The sequence below is a fragment of the Tiliqua scincoides genome, chromosome 4 (assembly GCF_035046505.1).
Source record: "Tiliqua scincoides isolate rTilSci1 chromosome 4, rTilSci1.hap2, whole genome shotgun sequence".
In the NCBI taxonomy this organism is placed as follows: domain Eukaryota; kingdom Metazoa; phylum Chordata; class Lepidosauria; order Squamata; family Scincidae; genus Tiliqua; species Tiliqua scincoides.
In genome coordinates this window covers 135,493,215-135,517,086 of record NC_089824.1, presented here as the reverse complement: position 1 = coordinate 135,517,086, position 23,872 = coordinate 135,493,215, and the positions used below count along the sequence as shown (strand labels likewise).

The following is a 23,872-nucleotide window of genomic DNA, read 5'->3' as shown; positions in this document are numbered from 1 at the left end:
CTTCAGACTTTAACAGGATAGGATGACAGATGCAAGTGAAGTGCATTTTAAGCAGCTTGCTTTGACTAATATCTCATAGAACTGTAGACTAATGACTTGTAGAACTGTTCTTGGCCCTTCACACTTGTTCACGTACCCAAAAACCAAACGCACAATCTTACAGAGAAGAGTATTTACCTTCACTGTTTGCTGATGTTTGCTGAACCTGAGTGACACAGCCAAAGTCTTGACTTGTTTTAAAAGAACCTCATTATTTCATAGGTATTTCCCAATTTATGTATACAGCGACAGTTGTGAATAATGGAAAGGCAAATGCTACAAATTTCTTTTCATATAAAAGCCCATATCCATCAGTCCTTAATTTGTATTTTCTTCTTTGTGCTGCTTTTCATTCATTTTATTTATTTATGATTATGATTTATTATAAAATTTATATAACTACCTTTTTCAATAGACACAAGGCAGTTTACATAGGCAGGCTGAACATAAATCCATTTTTCAATGATATTTTTAAAGATTTATTCCATGAGAATTTTCCATGAAATTGAGGAGAAACAGAACCTCAATTTCTCCAGGTGCTTCCCTTCATAGTGCAGTTGCGTTGCAGTGCAATCTTATACATGTCTACTCAGAAGCAAGTCCTATTTAGTTCAATGGGGCTTACTGTCAGGTAAGTGTGTATAGGATTGCAGCCGTAGCCCATTTCACAGGTATACACATTTGATCCCTGTTGCATATATGCAACGTTGGGCAGAAATGGTGTAAGCTATGAAAGACTCCAAAAGTGAAAAGTGAAATGAAATTTAAATATGCTCTGCCTACAAAACAGATCATGCAACCTTTAGCACAAAGAGAAGGAAGGGAATTGCCACCTGTTCTAACAGTAGACAAACAGACAAAGTACATTTCAGTTTTTAGACAAATCCCAACTGGGCTTTAAAACAACAGGACAGTGGTTCTGCAGTCGTAAATGGCTATAGTGGTATGCACAGCACACCATTGGCAGGCATTCTGGAACTCATGCCGCAAATAGCGGTGATGTCAGTAGTCCACTGCTACAGCCAGCTACGTGTGGGACCAAAGGTAAGCTCATCTCTCTCTTACTGTCCTCAGCTATGCACCAGTAAAATGGCTGGCTCAGATTCAAGGAGACCCATCTGGGCAGTGGAGGCTTGCGCCAATTTTTGTAAAGGAACAAAAATTCCCTTACCTCAAGGAAGCCTCTGGGATTGCCCCCCTCCCAAGGATGCAGCACACACTACTTACTAACTTAAACTAATTTCTACTTTATTTTAGATTAAAAATTTAGAAAGGGTTTTCTATTCTCTCTGACATGTGGTTTGGCACTACAATTTTGCCCTAACCTACCAGAATGGGCTGAAAGTGTAATTATAACACTTTCACATAGTCAAGTGACCGTGATGACTAAGCTTGCTCAGCAGATAAGTTCTGCTGTTGTTCAAAAGAGGCACTTCTGCACACCTTTGACTGGGGTAATAACCAATGATTGTCAATGAACAGATTTTGCCTTCTGTTCGGGTTCAAAATTAAAACGTTGCTTTTCATTCTGATTTTGGAGAGGGCTGAAGCTGTTTGATTGTTCTGGCTGCAGTTTTTTGTTTTTGAGGCTATTGTTTTTGCTTTTCACCATATTTTGCTGTTTTGATTTAACATTATATTTTATTGTTTTGTATTTGCTTTTGCTGTAAGCCGTCCCTCTTTGCCCTGGTAAGAAAGAATAAATACCTTAAAACAAACAAAGACCAAAGCAGTTCTACACCAAAGCAAATTAGAAAATTACTGTGCAATGGGGGGGGGGTGCGTCATGCTCACCTGTGTGGGAATAGATGAACCATAATGCTCCTGTCAGCAGTGCACCAATTACGAAGGCTGCAAAAGCGATGCCCACAACTGTCACCGTATCCAGGCCATAGAAGACAGCTGTGAAATGGAAGGGAAATACAAAAAGAAAACTTATATTTGGAAAGCAGAACTGATTTCTTAGAATGCCCTCCTTGTGTTTAGAAAGACTAAGCAAAGCATAAACACACAATTGTTCAAATAATTGTATAATGAGAGGCTTGGCAGCTAGTCAGGTACTCTGGTGCAGTGGTGAGAGTGCTAGACTTGAACCAGGTTCAAAATCTTCCCTCAGTCATGAAGCTTTGTGGGTGGCCTTTTGCCAGTCACTATCCCGCAGCCCAGCTATCACACAGGGTTGTTGTAAGGGGGAAAAGGAGGGAGAGGAGCTCTTTCCTTGAAAGAAATGGCAATATAAAGTATAACTGTGGAAAAATAAACAAATTAGCAACCCACCAGGATGTATCTACCTGAAATACATCTTCTTGGGCTTACCACTGGGAAACCAAAATTTCTCTTCTTCTTCCCCTTACCAAAATTAGAGATATACACCCCTCTTTCATGCTTTTATGCCCCCTGCCTGCTGCCTTCCCATTTCTGCAGCTTGGAAGTCCAAATCTGATGAGAAAAGGGAGTGAATGAGAGATGCTTGAAGGAGAGATCTATAACAAGAGAGAGCAAGGAAGTGGCAGGGGAAAGAAGAGAGTCCGGAGGATGGCTATCACCTTGAGAAGCAAAAGTCTTTCTCTGCTAAACTATCTGCTGAAAAGGCCCACTATAGCTGCAGATACGTATTTATCAAGATTTTGGGACACAGTGCAAGACTTGGCACATCTGTGCGTAATGCCAGTAGTGCGATAACGGCACATGTGCCAAGAGAACAAAGTATGGAAGCAAGGGTGCAATCTAAAAATATCTCCATGAGCACCATGAAACCAATTCAAGTTGCAATCCTGCTAGGTTTCTTGCTAGCTACTGCTTGTTTTCAGCCTGAAAGACAAAAATAGTGTACGCCTCTAATTTTAGCAGACTTATTTTTAAATCCACATATTCCTCAAGCATGTGCCTTTAGGGTAGGGTGGGATAACAATGCAAATAATTAAATGAGGGCTTGGCCAACTTTGCTCCATCTCCCCAGCTTCTTCAGCCTATTAGTTAGGTGGGGAGCGGAAAGACTGTTAAGCGGGAGGTGATGCCAGCTTGAAAGTCAGCAAATTCATAAATAGAAACAATTGTTTTTCACATTTGGCAATGGTCTTAATCATAGAAATCAGTTCCAGGCCACAAAAAAATAAAAAATAAAATTTGAGCTCTCCATGGGAGAGGCGGGGCAATTTGTAAGAGAGAGCATCTGGCTCCTGCTGGCATTGTTCTAAGTACAGGCTGAACGACTGCGGCCACTTCCAGTCATTCTGAGCTTTTCCTTCTTTCATACAGAGGCACCAGCATGATGCATTTCCTAGCTGCACTGCTTAATTTAAGAGTCAGCACCAACTGTACATTTGATATTTCTAGGGATGCATGAAATGGGTTCAGCTGACAAACTATGTAGCTGACTACAGAAACCAGAGGTCTTATAGCTCTTATCTGCAGATAGAAAGTTCTGTTGCCACAAACTCCACCTCTAGATGGACAGCGGGGGTACAAAGTGGCACGAGAACTCAATTTCTCCAAGGCTTCTGGTTGCTAAGCCCTGCTATACAGGCATCTTTCTGTGCTCTTCTCAGTTGCATTTGTTTGTAACACTTATATCCCACTCGTGCTCCAAAGAGCTCAGAGTTGCACGTTAGAGCCTGGGTATACATTAGGGCCTAAGTATACATACGTAAATATGTGCAATGGAATGCCAGTATCCCTCTTCCCTACATCCCAGGAAAAGCCACTTGGGGAGTTGACAATTTGGAGTGAAATGATGGGTAAGGAAGGGGTTAAGCACCACTGCCATCTACTTCTTTGCTCCAAATTGCCCTTCCTAAACTGGCTTTTCCTGAAAAATAAAATAAAGGGCCATCATATATCTTTCTATGTTATGCCCTTGCCCTAAAACCACTTTGTGAGGCTCTGCCAGACCAAGGCCACCCAGTGAACTCCACGAGTGCCTTCCATTCACGCTCACACCCATTTCCCAGCCTGGCTTGCGGCAGAAATGATGCATTCCAGCAAAATTGCTTGCTCGACCCTTGTTGTGCCTAGTCCCATTGCTACATGCTACTGGAATCACGCCCGGGGTAATAGAACCATACAAATAATTGCATTCTATTCTGGATCCTATTAAATACGAGTGGTTTACAAAGTCACACATTTAAGGAAATTACACTTTTTGGGTAGAAATTTTATTTCTACCCAAAATGCTCTGGCGTACATCTCTGGAAGAGGCAGGCATGTGAAACTTACTTGGCAATCCTTCAGGAGGTTTTGAGTTGGAGGAAGGTCTGTCTGTTAAAAGAGTGAGAGATAAATGATACTTGCTTCAGCAGAATTTTGTACTCTATGTCAGCAATCCCTTTGCAAAGTCTGCAATATATTATTAGGAAATTCAGTCAGATCTGATGAAACTTGGACAAGTGTGTAAAGTACAAACAAAATCCTCAAGGATCAGTCTGTGCATGTGCCCATGGAGTAGTATGCTATATAGGTTTACCAAGTGCTGTCCAAGCATCTACACCAAGCTACTATTGGCTTTCTCCTACATTAACTCTCCATCCCTTATGCTGGTTTCTGCTTCCAGGTGCTGATGGATTTGGGATCACCATCATTTTGTTCATTTCCCGTCTGCAACATCAGAAGCCTAATGTTCTTTGCTCCTTCTAAGCGTAGTGGGTTTGATGCAACAATCCACACTTATAACGGACTTTCCACAGTGAAGAAGGGCTTGCAAAGAGGACTAGTCACAAAGAAGAGTGAGGGCATTATGTGAGAGCTCCTCATGTGCTCACCCTGCTTCTGCAGCACAGGTGTGACAACTATTCAATAAATTGTGCTGCAGCCTAAGCTTATTCGCTTAGTGAAATAAAATGAGCTATTCCATAATGCCAGAGGCAGGTGGGTGACTGACTGTGCTTTAAAGGAGCAGATAATAGCAGGAGATGAGATATCCATGTACTATATTCCGCAGTCTTTTCATTTTGCTTTTCAAAAGGGCTACTGCTGAACTGGAAAAGTTCATGGGGTGTGTGTCTTTTTACTCCTCCCCCCTTTAAAACCACCCAGGGATGAAGGAAAGGGATTGTGCTCTTTGTAAATGATGTTACAGACATTGTCCAATAGATGCCCATCACAATGCTACAACCATCTGACACATTCCATCAACGAAAATACTGATAACATTAGATGTGAGATACACCAGAAATAATGAATTGTGTCTGAATGCTTTGCAGGACTGGTTTCCCCAGGGATCAAGGCATTATCTGAAGAGGCAGTTGTAGCTGCTGCAACCATACAGGGACATTACCATTTGCCTACTACTACTACTACTACTACTACTACTACTACTACTACTAATAATAATAATAATAATAATAATAATCTGTAAGTTCTTAATCTGTAAATCTCTTAACAGCTGCCAATGTGCCAAAGTCATCATTTTATGTTGTAAACTCCTTTCTAATGCATCATTTCACTACAATTACATCATGCAATGATTTACTATATGTGTGATCTCCAACAACCCTTAAGCAGGTATTGCATTCACAAAGGACAGCCTCTAAAATGCAGGAAAATTACAAAAAGTATATCTTTTAAAGAAATCTACCAATCACCTCTAGCTAATGGTCAAAGGCTTATCTAATTTGATTGGGATCTGGTTCAATAAAACAATGGGCTGAGACAGCAAAAACCAGCATTGAGACAGTAAAACAAAACCTGGAAGGAACTATTCTCTTCCAGACGCACAGCTATATTACCCCATCATTACTAATGGGAGTGTTGTGCATGATGAGGGGAGAGCAGAATGTTCTGTTCCGATTCCCTATCTGTGGAGCCTGCATGATTCTTTGTTTGGCTTCTGATGCAGATAGAACAGGAACAAATCCAGTAATATGGTTTACAATACACATAAAAGCTGGCCTGGTTTGCATCAAAGTAAACGATAACTGATGTCTTAAAGATGTAAATGCTCTTATTCAGTAAGTTATTTTCACTTAAATTTTAAGCCTTGCTAATTCGTCGTTGGTGCACAATGGCAGTTAACCTTAAGAAAAGGACACTTGATTCACTGTGGAGAAAGTAGTGGCCAACAAAGACACATTATCCATGCACTACTGCCCGCTACACCAAACATCCCACAATTAATCTAGCCTTCCCTCAGCATGCCATGCTTTCTAGCACACCACTGTCTTCTTTATCTCACTACAAGACAAGAAAAAGAAAAAAAGATAGGGTTCAACTTAATGTATTCAGGCACTAGATTCTTTGGAGAGTCAGAACTGCAAGTGACCAATTACTATTAATGCAACAGAGGATTGTTCTAGTTACTGAAATCAGTGGAAGATGACAGAAGAGAGCCAGAAAAGACTCCAAGTAAGCATGCAGTTTTAATTGTACTGTGTTTGGAGATCAAATATTTGTGTGTTATCCACAGTGGATTCATTGGTGTTAAGAGGAAAAAAAAAATTGTAACACTCTCTGCAGCCTCATACAGTTAAATAGAAACAGTTGTTCCTCCAATCCCCCAAGCAATGCTTGATGGTACACCATAAAGTGCTTAAATGCAAAAAAAAAAAAAAAAATGCTCTGCAGGACTGAGGTTAAAGGATTTCTGATCTGCAGCTTTTGAGTCTCCCTGGAAAGCATTCCAGAATTTCAAACAGCCTTTGCATGCAAGCTACAGAGTTTGATCTCTCAGGGAAGCCACTGAAACCCTCTAATTAAAGTGCCATGTGAACACCAAACAAGAGCAGGCAAGGCCAATGTTTATTTAGAGGTTTTTAAAATGTGCGTTCCTGCTATTGTTGTCAGAGGGGCTCAGGAAAAGAATAGTCTGCACATGCATCTATACTGCTAGTTGATCTCTTTCTCTCAACTTTTGCCACACATATAATCCACACTGGTTTTGAAAATATGACTCAGTAAGATCAGCTTGCTTAATTTGGGGACTCGTGCCTTCTTCTTCATATCTCCATTTCCAATTACATCATGGATTACAATACTAGCGGCCAAACTAGTTCACAAATTGTAGTAGTTTACAGTCAAGTCAAAGTATGTCAAAAGTCAAACTATGGTTTGCCATCTCAACCTGCACCAGCTTACAGACCATGGTTTGTGAATGACAAGCAATAGGAGAGCTATATCCTCGTCTGCCAGGTTCAATTCCTGGCATCTCCAAGTAAGGCTGGAAAAGACACCTCCATCACCACCTTCTGGTAGAGACAATGCAGATCTAGATGGAGCTCAATATAATGTAACTTGTTGATGCTCAGGTTGAAGTTGGTTCAAAAATAAGTTCATATGACCTGTGGTTTGTTGTTACATTTGAATTCACAAACTAATGACCATAGTTAGAGCCAGTGTTTAACTCAAGATTACACCATGGAGGTGGAAGTGAACTTTTGAAGGAGATGAAGCCATGCTCTAGCTGTGGTTTGACTATTGTACATTCAGAAGCTGAAACCATAGTGTGGATTCTTTACTATTCTTAGCACAATTACACATGAGTAGAATCCTAATATATTAGACCAGGGCTTTTCAAACTGGGGCGTCGCAACACCGCAGCCTGTGCGCCCTGGCAACCTGGAGGCAGCGACACAATCCTCAGGATTGCGCTGCTCAGGGTGGCTACAGGGGCTTGGGTCCACTTACCACTTAAAAGAGAAGATGTTTCAGACCTCATTGATAAATTAAAGCTCAATAAGTCACCGGGCCCTGATGGCATCCACCCAAGGGTTATTAAGGAATTGAAGAATGAAGTTGCTGATCTCTTGACTAAAATATGCAACTTGTCCCTCAAAACGGCCACAGTGCCAGAGGATTGGAGGATAGCAAATGTCATGCCGATCTTTAAAAAGAGAAAATGAGGGGACCCGGGAAACCATAGGCCGGTCAGCCTAACATCTATACTGGGTAAGATGGTGGAATGCCTCATCAAAGATAGGATCTCAAAACACACAGACGAACAGGCCTTGCTGAGGGAGAATCAGCATGGCTTCTGTAAGGGTAAATCTTGCCTCACAAACCTTTTAGAATTCTTTGAAAAAGTCAACAGGCATGTGGATGCGGTAGAACCCGTAGACATTATATATCTGGACTTTCAGAAGGCGTTTGACACAGTCCCTCACCAAAGGCTACTGAAAAAACTCCATAGTCAGGGAATTAGAGGGCAGGTCCTCTCCTGGACTGAGACCTGGTTGAAGACCAGGAAACAGAGAGTGGGTGTCAATGGGCAATTTTCACAATGGAGAGAGATGAAAAGCGGTGTGCCCCAAGGATCTGTCCTGGGACCGGTGCTCTTCACCTCTTCATAAATGACCTGGAGACAGGGTTGAGCAGTGAGGTGGCTAAGTTTGCAGACGACACCAAACCTTTCCAAGTGGTGAAGACCAGAAGTTATTGTGAGGAGCTCCAGAAAGATCTCTCCAAACTGGCAGAATGGGCAGCAAAATGGTAGATGCACTTCAATGGAAGTAAGTGTAAAGTCATGCACATTGGGGCAAAAAATCAAAACCACATATAGGCTAATAGGTTCTGAGCTGTCTGTGACAGATCAGGAGAGAGATCTTGGGGTGTTGGTGGACAGGTCGATGAAAGTGTTGACCCAATGTGCGGCGACAGTAAAGAAAGCCAACTCTATGCTTGGGATCATTAGAAAACTTATTGAAAACAAAACAGCTAATATTATAATGCCGTTGTACAAATTGATGGTAAGGCCACACCTGGAGAATTGTGTCCGGTTCTGGTTGCCACATCTCAAAAAGGATATAGTGGAAATGGAAAAGGTGCAAAAGAGGGCAACTAAGATGATTGCTGGGCTGGGGCACCTTCCTTCTGAGGAAAGGCTATGGCGTTTGGGCCTCTTCAGCCTAAAAAAGAGACGCCTGAAGAGGGACATGATTGAGACATACAAAATTATGCACAGGAAGGATAGAGTGGATAGAGAAATGCTCTTTACAATCTCACATAACACCAGAACCAGGGGACAGCCACTAAAATTGAGTGTTGGGAGAGTAAGGACAGACAAAAGAAACTATTTCTTTACTCAGCGTGTGGTTGGTCTGTGGAACCCCTTGCCACAGGATGTGGTGACGGCATCTGGTCTGGATGCCTTTAAAAGGGGATTGGACAAGTTTCTGGATGAAAAATCCATTATGGGTTACGAGCCATGATGTGTATGTGCAATCTCCTGATTTTAGAAATGGGCTATGTATCAGAATACCAGATAAGAACATAAGAACAGCCCCACTGGATCAGGCCATAGGCCCACCTAGTCCAGCTTCCTGTATCTCACAGTGGCCCACCAAATGCCCCAGGGAGCACACCAGATAACAAGAGACCTCATCCTGGTGCCCTCCCTTGCATCTGGCATTCTGACATAACCCATTTCTAAAATCAGGAGGTTGCGCATACACATCATGGCTTGTACCCCATAATGGATTTTTCCTCCAGAAACTTGTCCAATCCCCTTTTAAAGGCGTCCAGGCCAGACACCAGCACCACATCCTGTGGCAAGGAGTTCCACAGACCGACCACACGCTGAGTAAAGAAATAGTTTCTTTTGTCTGTCCTAACCCGCCCAACACTCAATTTTAGTGGATGTCCCCTGGTTCTGGTATTATGTGAGAGTGTAAAGAGCATCTCCCTATCCACTCTGTCCATCCCCTGCATAATTTTGTATGTCTCAATCATGTCCCCCCTCAGGCATCTCTTTTCTAGGCTGAAGAGGCCCAAACGCTGTAGCCTTTCCAAATAAGATTCCTCAACGCCCATCAGCAGCCTTTTGTCTTCCTGATCTTTTGTAAACTCACCTGGGAAGACCAGCCCCCCTTTCAATCAGGAAGGAAGGAGGGAGGAGGAGCCAGCCAGGAGTATAAAGCTAGGCCTGCCATCGCGTGAGGCTCTCTCCAGACGCGTGTGGCCTCCGGGACCCCAAGTGCCTCTGGGAACTAAGTGCCAGGTAAACCGAGAGTTTAGCATCTGGGCGAGGAGAAGGCAAGTAGACCTCTGAGTTTTGGAGAAGGAGAGGAGGAAGACGAGGAAGAGCCCCATTAGGCTAATCCAAGCACTCCATTCAGGAGCCTGCAGAGTAGGTTACGCCCATCAGCAGCCTTTTGTCTTCCTGAGCTTTTGTAAACTCACCTGGGAAGACCAGCCCCCCTTTCAATCAGGAAGGAAGGAGGGAGGAGGAGCCAGCCAGGAGTATAAAGCTAGACCTGCCATCGCGTGAGGCTCTCTCCAGACGCATGGGGCCTCTGGGAACCCTAAGTGCCTCTGGGAACTAAGTGCCAGGTAAACTGAGAGTTTAGCATCTGGGCGAGTGCAGCAGCAGGGCGAGGAGGCCAGGGCCCCATACACTGCCCTTCCTCTTCCCTTGAGAAGAGGGCTGCTAACCAGTGTAGGGTTTTTAAAAGTACCCCTAAATAAAACAACAACAACAAAAAAGCTATGCAGTCAGACAGCCAGCAGCAGGGTGGGGGCTATCCAGTGTTCTGCATCAAGTGCCACATGTATGATTATATGCCTCTGGGGCATAAGTCATGGGTGTGTCCTCGGTGCAAGGAGCTCCAGGGTCTCAGGGAACGCGTCCGCTCCCTTGAAGCCTTGGTGGCCAACCTGGAGAAGCGCAGGCAGGCAGAGGAGGACCGTGGGGAGACTTCCGGGGACGATCAGGCTTCGTCCCATCCTCAGGCGTGCAGCTCCTCAGCTGCCCGGGTGGGAAGTCTCAGGGCTGGAGGACGTCATCCTGGAGAGGAGGGAAACAATCCCCTAGGGGGGACCCCTTCTCCAGGGGATGGGCCCGTATCCGAACGCACTCAGGATACTCCTCGGCGGGAGGGGGGTCGGCGGCTTCTTGTAGTGGGGGATTCGATTATTAGAAACATAGAGAGGGGGGTTTGCGATGGATGTGAGGACCGCATGGTGACTTGCCTGCCTGGTGTGAAGGTGGCAGACATCACTTCTCGTCTAGACAGGCTGGTAGACAGTGCTGGGGGAGAGGTAGCGGTTGTGGTGCATGTCAGCACCAACGACGTGGGCAAGTGTAGCTGGGAGGTCCTGGAGGCCAAATTTAGGCTTTTCGGCAGGAAGCTGTAAGCCAGGACCTCAAAGGTAGCGTTCTCTGAAGTGCTACCTGTTCCACGCGCAGGGCCAGCTAGGCAGGCGGAGATCAGGGGTCTCAATGTGTGGATGAGACGGTGGTGTAGGGAGGAGGGGTTTAGATTCATTAGGCACTGGGGAACGTTTTGGGACAAGCGGGGCCTGTACAAGAGGGATGGGCTCCACTTGAACCAGAATGGAACCAGACTGCTGGTGCATAACATTAAAAAGGTGGCAGAGCAGCTTTTAAACTGATCCCTGGGGGAAGGCCGACAGGAGCCGAGGGGCATCCGGTTCGGGACTCCTCATCCCTATGGGATGAGGATGGGGAGGTTAGAGAACAACAAGACAAAGGCAGAGTAGGAGAAGAAATTGGGGAAGGTAGCGTGATGGGATGTGATAAACGGTTTGGCACAATGAGAGGATATGGGGACAAAGGAGCGAAGATGCAAGGGAGGGCACCAGGATGCAGGTCTCTTGTTATCAGGTGTGCTCCCTGGGGCATTTGGTGGGCCGCTGTGAGATACAGGAAGCTGGACTAGATGGGCCTATGGCCTGATCCAGTGGGGCTGTTCTTATGTTCTTATGTACCCGAGCCTCCTGCAGCTTCCCAGGGGTGCAGGGAGCCCTGTGCAACCTTCTGCAGGGCTCCCTGCAGCTTTGAAAGCGAAAGTGGAGCGATTGCACCCTGCCTCCGCTAAACCGAAGCACAATCGCTCCACTTTCACTTCTGAAGCTGCAGGGAGCTCTGCAGAAGGTTGCGCAGGGCTTCCCGCTCCCCCGGGAGGCTGCAGGAGGCTTGGGTAAGTGGACCCAATCCCCTGCAGCCCCCCTGAGGGGCACGATCCTGTGGATCGCGCCGCTGACTTCCCCCCGCCCCCGCTGCCTTCCCCCTGCCCCCATAAGAACTTCGAGCAGCTCAAACTCTCTCTGAGTTTGAATTAGGAATGCCCCATCCACTCAGCTACCCTGCAGGAAAAGAGCATGGGATGAAGCATTACTACTTGGTGGAAGGTTAAAACTTGATTTTTTTCCACAGCAAAGCAGTTCACTGCTGAAACAATATACTAAAGCGGAGCCCAATAATTCCATAGTAGGGATGGACATGTTTGTGAAGAACAGCCTTCATATTACAGCTTAATCTGCATCGTCCACAGATTTAGCAGAAATAAAGTTCTTGATATTTGGCAAAGTATTACTGGTAGTTCTGAACTGTAAACTATCAGGCCTGTGATGTTTAAGACTAACACAAGTCTATGACTCCAAGGGAAATACAAAATTTATCCTGCAGTATTTTAAATATCTGGTAAGATCAGCTATAAATGAGTATTTAGTGTAAGTCAGTGGTTCCCAAACTTCTCCTCGGAAGTTTGGGAAGCACTAAGTCTTTGTGGCGGCAGGGAGAAGGCAGCCACACGATCCCCAGGATTGTGTCACTGCCGGGGACAGAGGTTTTTTTGTTGTTTTTTTAAAACTTAGGTCATCTTATCAGCAACTGAGATGTGACACCTCAGCAGAAGCAGCACTAATGAGAGGGCAGCCTGCATGATAATTAGGCTCTCTCCGTGCCTTGGCTGCATCTCCCTTCCTTGCCCCTCTTGCTCTTCCTCTTTTCCCATACTGCTGCTCTTCTTCTGATACCTCTCTTCTTCCCAGAGCCACAGCAGGAGCAGTGTAGCTGAAAGGAAAGGAGAGCCCAATTATCTCACAGGCTGCCCTTTCAGTAGTGACACCATAGCAGAAGTGGAGCTGCTGACAGTGAGGCCACATGATAACTGGGCTCTCCCAGTTTTGCCCTTTCAGCAGTCCCACTTTTGCCAATGCATCACTTTGTAGCTCAGCAGCTGAGAGCAGCTTATGGTGTTGCTAGGAGAGCCCAATTATGATGTGGGCCAGATAAAGAGTTTCCGTGGGTCCTATCTGGCCCACAGGCCTTATGTTTGTTGCCCCTGGTCTACTGAGATTTGTTTATTAATGCTTTCCTTTGGACAGCATCCAAAACCCTTTGGGGCAAATGGAAATAGTCTTACAGTTCTTTGGACCCTGAACTTTTGTTCCTGGCAAAGAGAACCCCAATGTCCCATTCTAACTGGCTTCTGTAAGATGCTTCCACAGGAGCAGAAGCAGATCATACTTTTTTAAAGCATGTCTTTGTGGTGGTGTAGGTCTGCAGGACACGGACAATTTCATGAAACTACTGTTGTTCACACAGACAATAAAACGGGTTCCTAGAGCCATGCAAAATGTAAGACAAAAACTAATATTCTTCCAGGAGTTAGTTTATCCGTAGTAATGTTCTTCAAGGCTAGTGCAGCCATTTTTATTGTGGCCGCTCTATTTATAAAAAACACACCATGCTTTAATATCTTCAATACGTTGGAAATTCTACTGTAATTACAGTGCTTAAATAAATATTTATAGCTGTGAAAAAAAACACACAGCTTTTGGTTCCTAAACAATAATGAACTGCTGGAAGCAATTGCATAGACTTACTTAATGTTTATGAATCCCATATTGTGATATAACATCAGAAGTGCATTCCTTTCTTGGTGCCTGGCCAAACTTATATTTTCATAAACATGGCAGGGAGATAAAAGAGCAAATAAATACTGGCACTCAAAGATAACGGTGCCATGTGGCCCAGGAACAATAATGACATGTGAACACGAAACAATATATGCCACCTGAAGGCTCTTTTGTACCATTCAAGCGGTAATACTCTCTAATGAAACATATTCCTTTTAGTAGGTTCAAAACCTTTACGGTACCTTCTGATTTCCCTTTAGGAGTTATCACAGCAAGAGGCTTGGTAAAGCTTTTCTTATTCTGCATCATGGCGAGGATCATGTCGACGTTGAGAAAGGCGCAGGCTTCATCAGGAGGGATGCACTGCAGGAACGGAGACCACATGCAGTTTGTGAGATGAGGGACTCAAAATATTGCATCAGAGCAGACGCACAGCTGCCTTGTTACCAGCAGCACTCCATAGCTTACTGAGCAGCACACGTTATCAAAACACCCATGTCATCCTTATTCCAAGGAAGCATTCCCCAGCTGCATTTCAGGACGGGAACTATATTTTGGTAATGACATTACTTAAAATGTCCACCAAGCATCAAGGTTGCATGCATTCTTTTCACTGTAATGCTTGGGCAACATATTCTAGCAGAACTGGCTTCTCCATGAGGTTAATGCTGCAGATTGTGGATAGGTGGGGGGGGGGGTTTGCTTCTACCTGGCATCTCCACCATCCTCCCCACCCTCTCCTCCTTCCTGCCCTGGATTTAAAAGGAACAAAGGGAATGGAGCAAAACAGTAAGTGTGCAGGAGAAAGACACTCCAGCCCACTGCTCCTCTATACTTTCTCTTCTGCTAAACTCTCCTTTCTCTTTTTAAATCCAGGGAGCATGGGAAGATGATGAGCAGTAGAGGCAGAAGAACACAAAGAAGGCAGACATGGAACTTTGTGCCCTGGCATGCTGCTGGGTAAGAGGAGAACAAATTTGGCATATGCTGTGTACCTCTGGCTAAGAGAAGTGGTGTCTGGCATCCTGCCTCAGGCATGGCCAGAACTTGGGCTGGTCACATACTCTTGTGTGACACTGTGCTGGTGCAGCCAAATCCTAAGTCTGTATGATTTGCTCTAGATGTGGACTTGCCAAAGGGATCGGTCCTGTTGTGGAATTTCTTCCTTGGCCATCTTATTCAGCCCAACTCATTGTGTTCCATCAGCAATCCTATCAAAAGCTTTCCTGGACCCACCAGCAAAAAGTGAATGACGTGGATCACTGGCAGGGTAAAAGGCCTGATACTATGGGTTCCAACTCATGGGATGAGTCGTAATCAGCGGTTCAGCCAGAGAGGATGGTAATCAGAAGCTCAGCTCTGATGTCTAAGAATGCTCATTTGCAAGAGGTATTTTATTATCATAGCCATAACTGGGATTGTTTGTTATCTATAACAACAGAAATAAATAGCAAATATTATCTTGTTCACTGCTTTAAAAAATGGATAGCTTTCTTCCTCAGAAAATGAACAAGTTTTCCTCTATGCTGAATGTTTCCATAAAAGGAATACGCCATGAAAAGATGAGATAAACAATAAAAAGAATGCAGACAGTGCTGGTATACCTGATCCTAAACAACAGCCTGATGGCTCAAATGATAATATTGGGGCATTATTCCCCGCCCCCAAATTAAGTAGATTCAGTAAATACCTACCTTGGCCAATCCTTGACTATCCTTTTCTTTCCTTGTACACAAGGTCACATCACAGTGAAGGAAGAGAAGGGAGGTGTTAAAGATGGATTTGAACATGAAGCTAAATCGTTTTTTCTCTGTTTGTTCATGTCGTATAGGGAAATTAATCTTTGGAACATTGTAGAATTTTACAGATTCATCTTTTGGACAAATGTTTTCAATAATGGTATATTCCAACATCTTATCATCATGGTGTGAATGTGGTGAGATAGAGCAAGTTTGAATTTCAAAGCCCAGGGATCTGTCAGCCTTGGTCACAGAAACCTGCAACAGAAAGAAAATAGGTTCTCTTTTTATTCGGCTACCTTTAGCTTTTCTTCAAAAATCCTGAAAGCTCTTCTTAGGCTGCAATCCTATACACACTTTCCTGGGAGTAATCGAGATGGAAAAACACTTCTACCTTTATTAACCTTCACTTGCTAAAAGAAGAATGCAGAAGCACAGTTAAAAAGTTATTTTATTTAAAAATGTTTTTGCCCCATGAAGCACTAAGAGATTTGCAGCTTGATCCTATTTGGGTCTTACACCACCAGAATGAGCGTTCTGGCGGCATAAGGTGCTTTCTGGCTGTCGCAAAATACAGCATTCCACCTACCCTCAAAATGCTAATACTGGGATACTGAGGGGGATGAGCTGCCTTTTTATTCTTACCAATTATGGCTTTTATTATTGTTGCTGCTGCTGATATGATGCTTTATCTGGGGTTCTGACTTAGTAGTTATTATGCCTTTTTAATTATAATCACTATGCTGAATGTGCTGAAGTCACTGAGCCCAAGTCATAAGTCAAGTCACAAGCCAGTGACCCCATAACTTGATTAGAGAATCATAGCTTGTGGCCCTTGCAACGTGACTCGAGAAAAATTTTGAGTCTTTCAAGTCTTGAGTCAGAGTCATCTCGAGAAACGAGTCAAGTCACAAGTCCAGGGCTTCCTAGAGGAAACCTCACAGTTGTACCCCCCCAAAAACGCATACCTTTAAGCCTTTCTCCTCCCCTCAACCCCCCAGGCCTCTGCCTTCTGGAACCAAGCTACCCTCTCACCATGTCAGCTGCTGCCATCCTTCTGAATGCTGGCTTCTGGATTGCCCACAAAGTCTTTCCGAGCAATGCAGAAGTGGCGAAGGGAAAAAAGTAAGCAAGAACACACACACACACACAGGAGACAGGTACTTAAGTCATTTCAAGTACATAGTCATTTTTTGAGTCACTGGCCTTCAGTCATGAGGAGTCGGGGTCAGTGACTTCCACCTTGAGTCAACTTGACTAGTTAAAAATAGCTGCTTAGCTCAACTCGAATCAACCCTAATCGAGAGCCCATCCCTGATTATAATTGATATATAAGGGGTTGAGTGAGGCTTGTATTAGGTTCTCTGTGTTGGTTGTTTTTGAGTTTTATTATATGAACTTTATCAACCATTTTCATCTCATGGTAACACTCATAAAGCGCTAAAATTATCAAGGCACACCATCAATTTATTGACAATTGACAAGGCAAACTGCACTGCTGGTGGAGGGCTCATATCTGCCAAGGTCCTTACTAACTAATGACCCTCCCCCATACTCCTGATGACCCTATGTGACATAGTGTTTGAAAATTGCTGGTCTAGACACTAGCCACAGTGTGCCACAATTGCATGGAGCATCAAAGCATGGATGCATGGATACTTGGAGATCTGCCCATTAAGAAAACCGTTATTGTAAAAGTATTTACATAGAAGAAAGAAATTAAGACCTCTGAAAGATTATGTCATGAATAATTTATTGTCCAAGGAGATTAATGTTAAAAAAAAATTCTGTCACTAGAAAATGGGAACAGATGTCAGGCACAGATATAAATTTTCCACTGTGTAGAAAGGCAAAAACCAAGTTTGTGCCAGGACAGGTGATGAAAAACTTAGGACATCTGTCCAAAGAACTAATGGCAAGGCCAGATGCAGATCTACAGCCAGTGGGATTCATCCCAGAAGGCTAAGAGAAATTATAGTCTTTTACGAGTACAAAACAAACTTATTAAAAACAGCTAGCTCTTTCCAAAGTGATGCAATAGCCTTACAACAGTTTCTTAACAAAGGGTGCAATCCACAAAAATTCAGTGCTGCACTGGTACTACCCTCTCCCATCCTCTTCTGTTCCATTTTGGGCTGAGCCCAAACAGATCCAGATGGGTGAATAGAGTCCAGCAAAAAGCAGGGATATACTTATTTTAATAATACATTAAACATGCTTTATGGCCCTCAGTACAGTTTCCAAGTATATATGTACATATGCCTACATACATGTATGTATGTTACCCTGTGTACATGCTACCCTGAGGTCATTGGAGGAAGACCAAATACAATATAAATGTGTGCATTATAAAATATATAATGTATTCCAGACAACACTGAACTGATTTTCTGTAGCTCAATCAAGCCTTAGCATTTGGGAGAGAAGAAAGAAATGTGAACAATAAATTACTGACAGATCTCTCTTTTGCAAGTACATAAAATCAGCCTGCTAAATAAAATGAATTATCACAGTTTTCATTGGACATGCCAAGTGCTGTGAGGATTCTTTGCCACAAAGTGTTCTCTTTCATATAATCTCTACAATTCCCTTTTAGGAATTAATTTCACAATTTCAGAAACCACAAAAGAAGACACCTGTCTGCAATAAGGCAATAGTGTAGTGCTAGTTTAGGGCAGACAAGAAGAGACTTCACTTAGCTTCCATATTCCTGCACCACACTTCACTTGATCCCTGTATCAGACACAGTTCATTACCTCAACAAAAATCTGACTATTCTCTGCAATGGAGAAGATCCCCTGAGTTGGGGTATGGAAGAGGTCCGTTCCATAAAGTTCCATGCTGAAGGTCACGTTGCCAACTCGTGTTTCAGGTGGCCAGTAAAAGGGATGGTGAGGAACTTTTGGTTGACGGAATGTGCAATTGAACTAGAAAAAGGAAAAGACGGCAAGTGAACTTAAGTGGGCCGAAAAACAAACAGCATTGCTACTGAGAGGGCGAGAATGTTCTCTGGTCTTCAGGTACAAAAAACTTCACTGGCTTCAGGCAGGTCACATTAAAGCAGAATATGGTCAACTACATAAATATTTTGATTATAATACAGGGAAATATAAATATATGGTTCATAAACATTTTGTAAGGGAAGATCAGTCTTTGATCAGGACCTACCTATCCCATCACAGAGAAATGAATCCTTTTGTCCCTTATTGTTTGGCTATTGACCTTAACCACGGCTGATATCCCAAACAGAAAACAATCCTCTGACTTTTCCTAAAGCAGGGGCTTTGATTCTCTCTCATCGTCACTGACATCTACCCTAAACATAAACAAATTTTCCAGTAGTGCTTGCTTTCTTCTTAGGTCAGCAATGACATGTGTGTCAGGGAAAAGATTTTGTCTCACTTGACAACTACCTGCACCAGGCTGGCTGATCTCACACTATGAGAACCAAGGTTCTAATACATGACAGTGTCCCTCCTAACACGCACAGTGAGTTCATTTTCATTGCAGCCAGACGAGTCGTTACGTACCACAACGATTTCAGGCCGGCTGGATAAAAGGGTATCAATCTCATCAGTGTCACCAGGGAATCCATTATCTCCAGATTCCATATCTTCATAATTGACTTCCCAACCACTGGCTTCAATCGGTGATGACAGCTGAATAACAATCTTCAACAAAGGAAGCAAAAAGCAGTACTTTTCAAGTTGGTTCTATTTTCAGTTTATTTTTCAGGAAAAAAAACAGTGAGGTAAATTGCTGGTGAGTAAAGGCCCAATCCTATCCAATTTTCCAGTACCGGTGCTGCTGCAACAATGGGATATGCACTGTTTCCTGTGTTGGGAAGGCAATCACAGAGGCCTCTTCAAGGTATGGGAACATTTGTTCTCTTACCTTGGGGTTGCACTGCAGCTGCACTGGTGCTGGAAAGTTGAATAGGATTGGGCCCTAAATCATCTGTTTATTTAGTAAATGTTTGTCTGCTGTCTTTCCATCCCATTTAAGGGATAATCAAGGTAGCTCACATGAGGAAAAACTGTGTGATGATTTTAAAACAAATAACCTCACAATATAACATTCTGATTAAGCCATTTCTGCCCATTTCATATTTGCAACAGGGACCAAATGTGTACACCCGTGGGCTGGGCAAAAATGGGTTAATTAAAAACAGAGCAGTCATCAAACAGGCAAAACAGGAAACTACAGAAAAACAGCAATATTATGAGCAAAAGGCCAAATAAAACAGAGAAGTGTTAACTAATCTGTTCAAATCTAGCAGCAATAGAGCTAATCAGGCCTCATGGGGGGGGGGAATTCCACACCCTGGGTGCTACTACTGAAAAGGCCCTGCAGCTTCTGCAACTTCCATTGGTTACGGGAGGCAGAGTGGGGTCTCAGATGACAAATGTAATGTATGAGTAAGCTTATGGGGGAAAAGACAGGTCTTCAGATACCCAAGTTCCAAGCCATGTAGACTTTACATGTAATAATTACCATCTTGACTTGCTCAGCAGCAAATTGGTAGACAGCGCAGATCGTAGAGCACTGCTGTGATGTGCTCTTACTAGCATCAGTGAGACTGGGGGACTACCCTGGCTGCAGCATTCTGTAACAGAAGCTTTCCAACTGTCTTCAAAGATAGTCCTATATAGAGAGCCTTACAGCAGACTGAATGCAATGTCATGCTAACTAAAGCTGAGCAAAAGCACCTCTGACTGCAGCTACCACCTGAGAATCCAGGAGCAAGGCCGAGTCCAGGAGTACTTTTGAATTACAATGGTCCTCCAAGAGGAGTGTAACCCCATTCAGATCAGGTTTTAATTCACTTTTCCTACTCAACAGGAACACCTCTGGGATCCAAGATCATGCCAAAAGAGCATCCTTACACTGTGCAATTTAACCCACTTACATCCTGCCTTTCCAGTCTGACAGCAAAATCCTATGCATATCTACTCAAATGTAAGTCTCATTGTGTTCAATGGGGCTTACTTCCAGCAAACTGAATATAGAAGTGCAGCATGAATCCATCACACCACACTGGCTCTCTAAAGGCAAGTTGAGTATGCGTGAGGAAATGCCTTCAGTTTGTTTCCAAATAAAACTGCTGGATGGTCTGAAAAAGCAGGCTGGGTACTGGTATATAAATGAACATACCAGAGGCCCGACTCTACTTCTGGTAAAGCTATATAACCAATGTCATTAAAAAGCTATGGCTCACTGAACTGGACTTACAAACATCTTGGTTTTCAGTTCTTGCTTTATTCATTTTTCTCTTTTATGGCATGGACATTTGTTATTTGCTTTGTTTTCTCATTTTTCTCAACACCTTACCCACTCAGTTCCCCCAATGCCAGTCCTTTTAGTGCCACCATGTCAACTTCCACACTGGGATGCATTAAACCTCTCCTGCCTCTTTGTCGTACAGGAACATTCTTCACATATTCAGTTCCTCTGCATTTCCTGACTATTTTGCTTTTCCTTAACTCCATTTCATCCCTATTTGCTCAGATGTTGGATGGCTGCTAGCCAAAGACAGTACAGCTAGTGTTTTCAAGTATTTACCACATAATTGCATATCAACTTTGGCGATGCTGAAACAGACTTTTAAGTTCGACATTCAGAGAAATCCATGCTTTGGAACTTGAGTGAAAGATAAGCACTGGGAAGTTTAGAGTTAATGCAACATTGAAGATGGTAAGCCAGCTGCTGAGTTGAGATCCAGATGTGTATTTTTCCACCGCCTGTTGATGCATGGATTTTGGTTGGGTACATCTCTAGATCAACAGCCAGAAGGTCTGGCCAATATAGGATTTTTGTATTTTTTAAAATAAAATTTGGACCAGGTTATGTCTGATCAGGTTGCCTTAGCTTTATTTGAGTTGGCCAACAAGTTTTTCCGTATTTGCCAAAATTATCACTATGTGCTGAAACTTCAGAATCCAAGAGATGTCCCTGCTTATTGATCTGATGCTGACCAAGAACCACTCATGATTACAGTGAAAGTGCTGAGGTAGTGCTGTAGATAGAAATCTTAAAAATGAAGTACAATTGGTTGCATGCCTGCTTCCCTATGGAGAAAATCAGATTGAATCACTTGGATTCAAGTTTCAGGTGCTAAACACACATTAGATGTACTTTAAATTATGCTTAACAAAACTAGCATTCCCAAAGCAGGCCTCAAAAGAAGTATATACTGACTGTTTTCTTTATGGAAAATGGAATGGAAACATATATGGAACCTGCCAGACTGATGTTCCAGGAGAACAGATTTAGACCCTTAAATAGGCTTATAATTGCAGCTACTACTTTTCTCAACTACTGTTCCCTTGTAACCAGGGCTGGTTCAAGACCTTCTGATACCTGAGACAGCATCCCAAATCCTGCCCCCTTACCCTATGATGTGCCAGCCTCAGCTCCTCCCACCCTGTAATGTTCTAACTTAGCATTCTCTTCCCGTCCACATTTTTTCTTCTTCTCTCTCTCCCTCTTCATTTTCCAAACCAGGGAATGGAAAGAGGAGCAATGGAGGCAATTAGGTGGGCAGAGATGGATGCCCCTCCCCCAACCAATCTGCTGCCTGAGGCAGTCACTTCAGTTGGCCTCAAGGGGCCAGCCCTGCTTATAAAACTGTTTAAACTCTCAAATTCCAATCCTACCTAAGGGGGAAAAAACGGAATGGCTTCAAGGGCCATGTGAATGAGAGAATTCTCATTCTGTTCTTATTGTTCCGTTCTTGTCCAACAACATTATTATTGGTAGTAAATATGTTGTCAAATATAAAAAAGGAGTTTATAGTATACCAACTGTCCTGAGACAGGGGGCCCAATGAAAACTGGGAGGTTTAGCCAAAGCCGCCACCGCAAAGCAAAGTCTCTGGGGGAGGCAGCATAGTTGTGACCTACTTGAGTTCAGGTCACAATCCACTTCTGGGTCCTGACACATCTGTCGATGACCCCTGCTCCAAGCACCGAAAACTCCATTGATTCAGAGGGAAAGTAGGAATAGGAATTATTTAAATAAAAAAAATAAGATACTCACAGAATTTAGATACACAACACTGTCCAAGGGATAGGATATCCGTCGAGTCCCACAGTCTTGCAGTGATGACTCCAGTATGAAATGGGTCCTGTTTGCCTTAGCCCTGCATGAAGGATCCAGCAGGGAGAGTTGTGTCCCAATGTAACCACTAGCCTAAACAGAGAGAACGCAACATATGTTACATATCTACCCCAACTTTGATCATGTTTTACTTGTTAAGTTTTAAATGCATTTTTTTAACTGAGCATCTTGTGAAATGTTTACAGCAACTGTTACCCTGCACACGTCTGATCTCGTCTGATCTTGGAAGCTAAGCAGGGTCAGGCCTGGTTAGTACTTGGATGGGAGACCACCTGGGAATACCGGGTGCTGTAGGCTTATACCATAGTCTTTCAAGACTGAAGGTTGCCAACCTAGATCTTGTGAAATCCACTACCAAAATATTACCATGATTCCTGTCACTATCAGGACTTGCAGTCTGAAGGGAAGTTGGCAGGTGAGCTGGGAAGCAGGTTGATGTGAAGGCAGTGAGCAGACAGGGGTGGGAAGCTCAAGCCTAGTTGATTCATGCAGGCGAATGAGGTGACAGGACCCTGAGGTTGTAGAGGACACTATACCACTTCAGGTGACAGGTGGGGATGCAGTTTTTGGAAGTTCTCCCAACCTACAGTTTCCTATAATAAACAAACTTGCACAGCAGAGAGAGAGAGAGAGAGCTGTTAAGAGTCCTACCCACTCTCTTCTACTTTTGTTTTCTACTTGCAGGAAGCTTTTCATGCATTAAAAAAAAATGCAATCCCCCATATAGTCTGAAGTGGCTTGGTCCATTTTACCACCCCAGGTGACTACCTCTTCATTTGCACCAAATTCTGCTCCATATCTAGAGCAGGCCTCAGTCAGGGCCTGAACAGCAAGTTGCTCAGATGAGGAAGCAGCTCAAAGGGACCTACTGGCTTAATGTTTGATCTGACCCCCAGATTGAGCTGGTTGTTAGAATTCCAGCCTCTGGCAATCTGTAATAGTACAGCAGAAAGCAGGTCAGCCATTCCCTCCTCCGGCCTGTGGCCTCAGTAGAGCAAAGCATAAGGTGCATAAATTCTGCTGCCAGGATCCCTAGCTTGAGCCCCTTGGCACAGTCAAGTCATTCAAATTAAGAAAGTAATTTATCATATTAAATAAAAAATAATGACAGCTGCAGTTTTTAATTTTCTTGTGATACATACCATGACGATGGCACCCACAACTTTCCCAGGATTTCTTTCCCAGAGGAGAGTAAAGAAGAAAATTGGCTGTATCCTAAGGTGCGTCTTTCAATCACAGATAACACTCCATTTAAACAAGCGGGAAAGGATTTTCGCCAATATTCCCTTCCCACAGTCCCCTGAGTGCCCTGAATATTTGCACTTGAGGGTTCCCCAACATTCAGGAACAGGTTTCTTAGGGGCACAAACAGTTGCAGAGAAAAG

At 43.6% G+C, this 23,872-nt stretch overlaps 1 protein-coding gene and 1 pseudogene across 1 annotated transcript in view; one reads left to right on the top strand and one right to left on the bottom strand.

Moving 5' to 3' along the window:
* TGFBR3 (transforming growth factor beta receptor 3) overlaps positions 1-23,872 on the bottom strand; it is a 160,794-nt gene that overhangs the window by 5,497 nt on the left and 131,425 nt on the right. The window contains exons 10-16 of the mRNA XM_066624302.1: positions 22,407-22,559; positions 18,899-19,039; positions 18,125-18,295; positions 15,324-15,626; positions 13,872-13,992; positions 4,255-4,296; positions 1,834-1,941 (exon numbers count right to left, since the gene is read on the bottom strand). Coding sequence (XP_066480399.1) covers positions 1,834-1,941; positions 4,255-4,296; positions 13,872-13,992; positions 15,324-15,626; positions 18,125-18,295; positions 18,899-19,039; positions 22,407-22,559 — 1,039 coding nt within the window. The remainder of the gene's footprint in view (positions 1-1,833; positions 1,942-4,254; positions 4,297-13,871; positions 13,993-15,323; positions 15,627-18,124; positions 18,296-18,898; positions 19,040-22,406; positions 22,560-23,872) is intronic.
* LOC136650787 (5S ribosomal RNA) lies at positions 22,665-22,784 on the top strand (annotated as a pseudogene).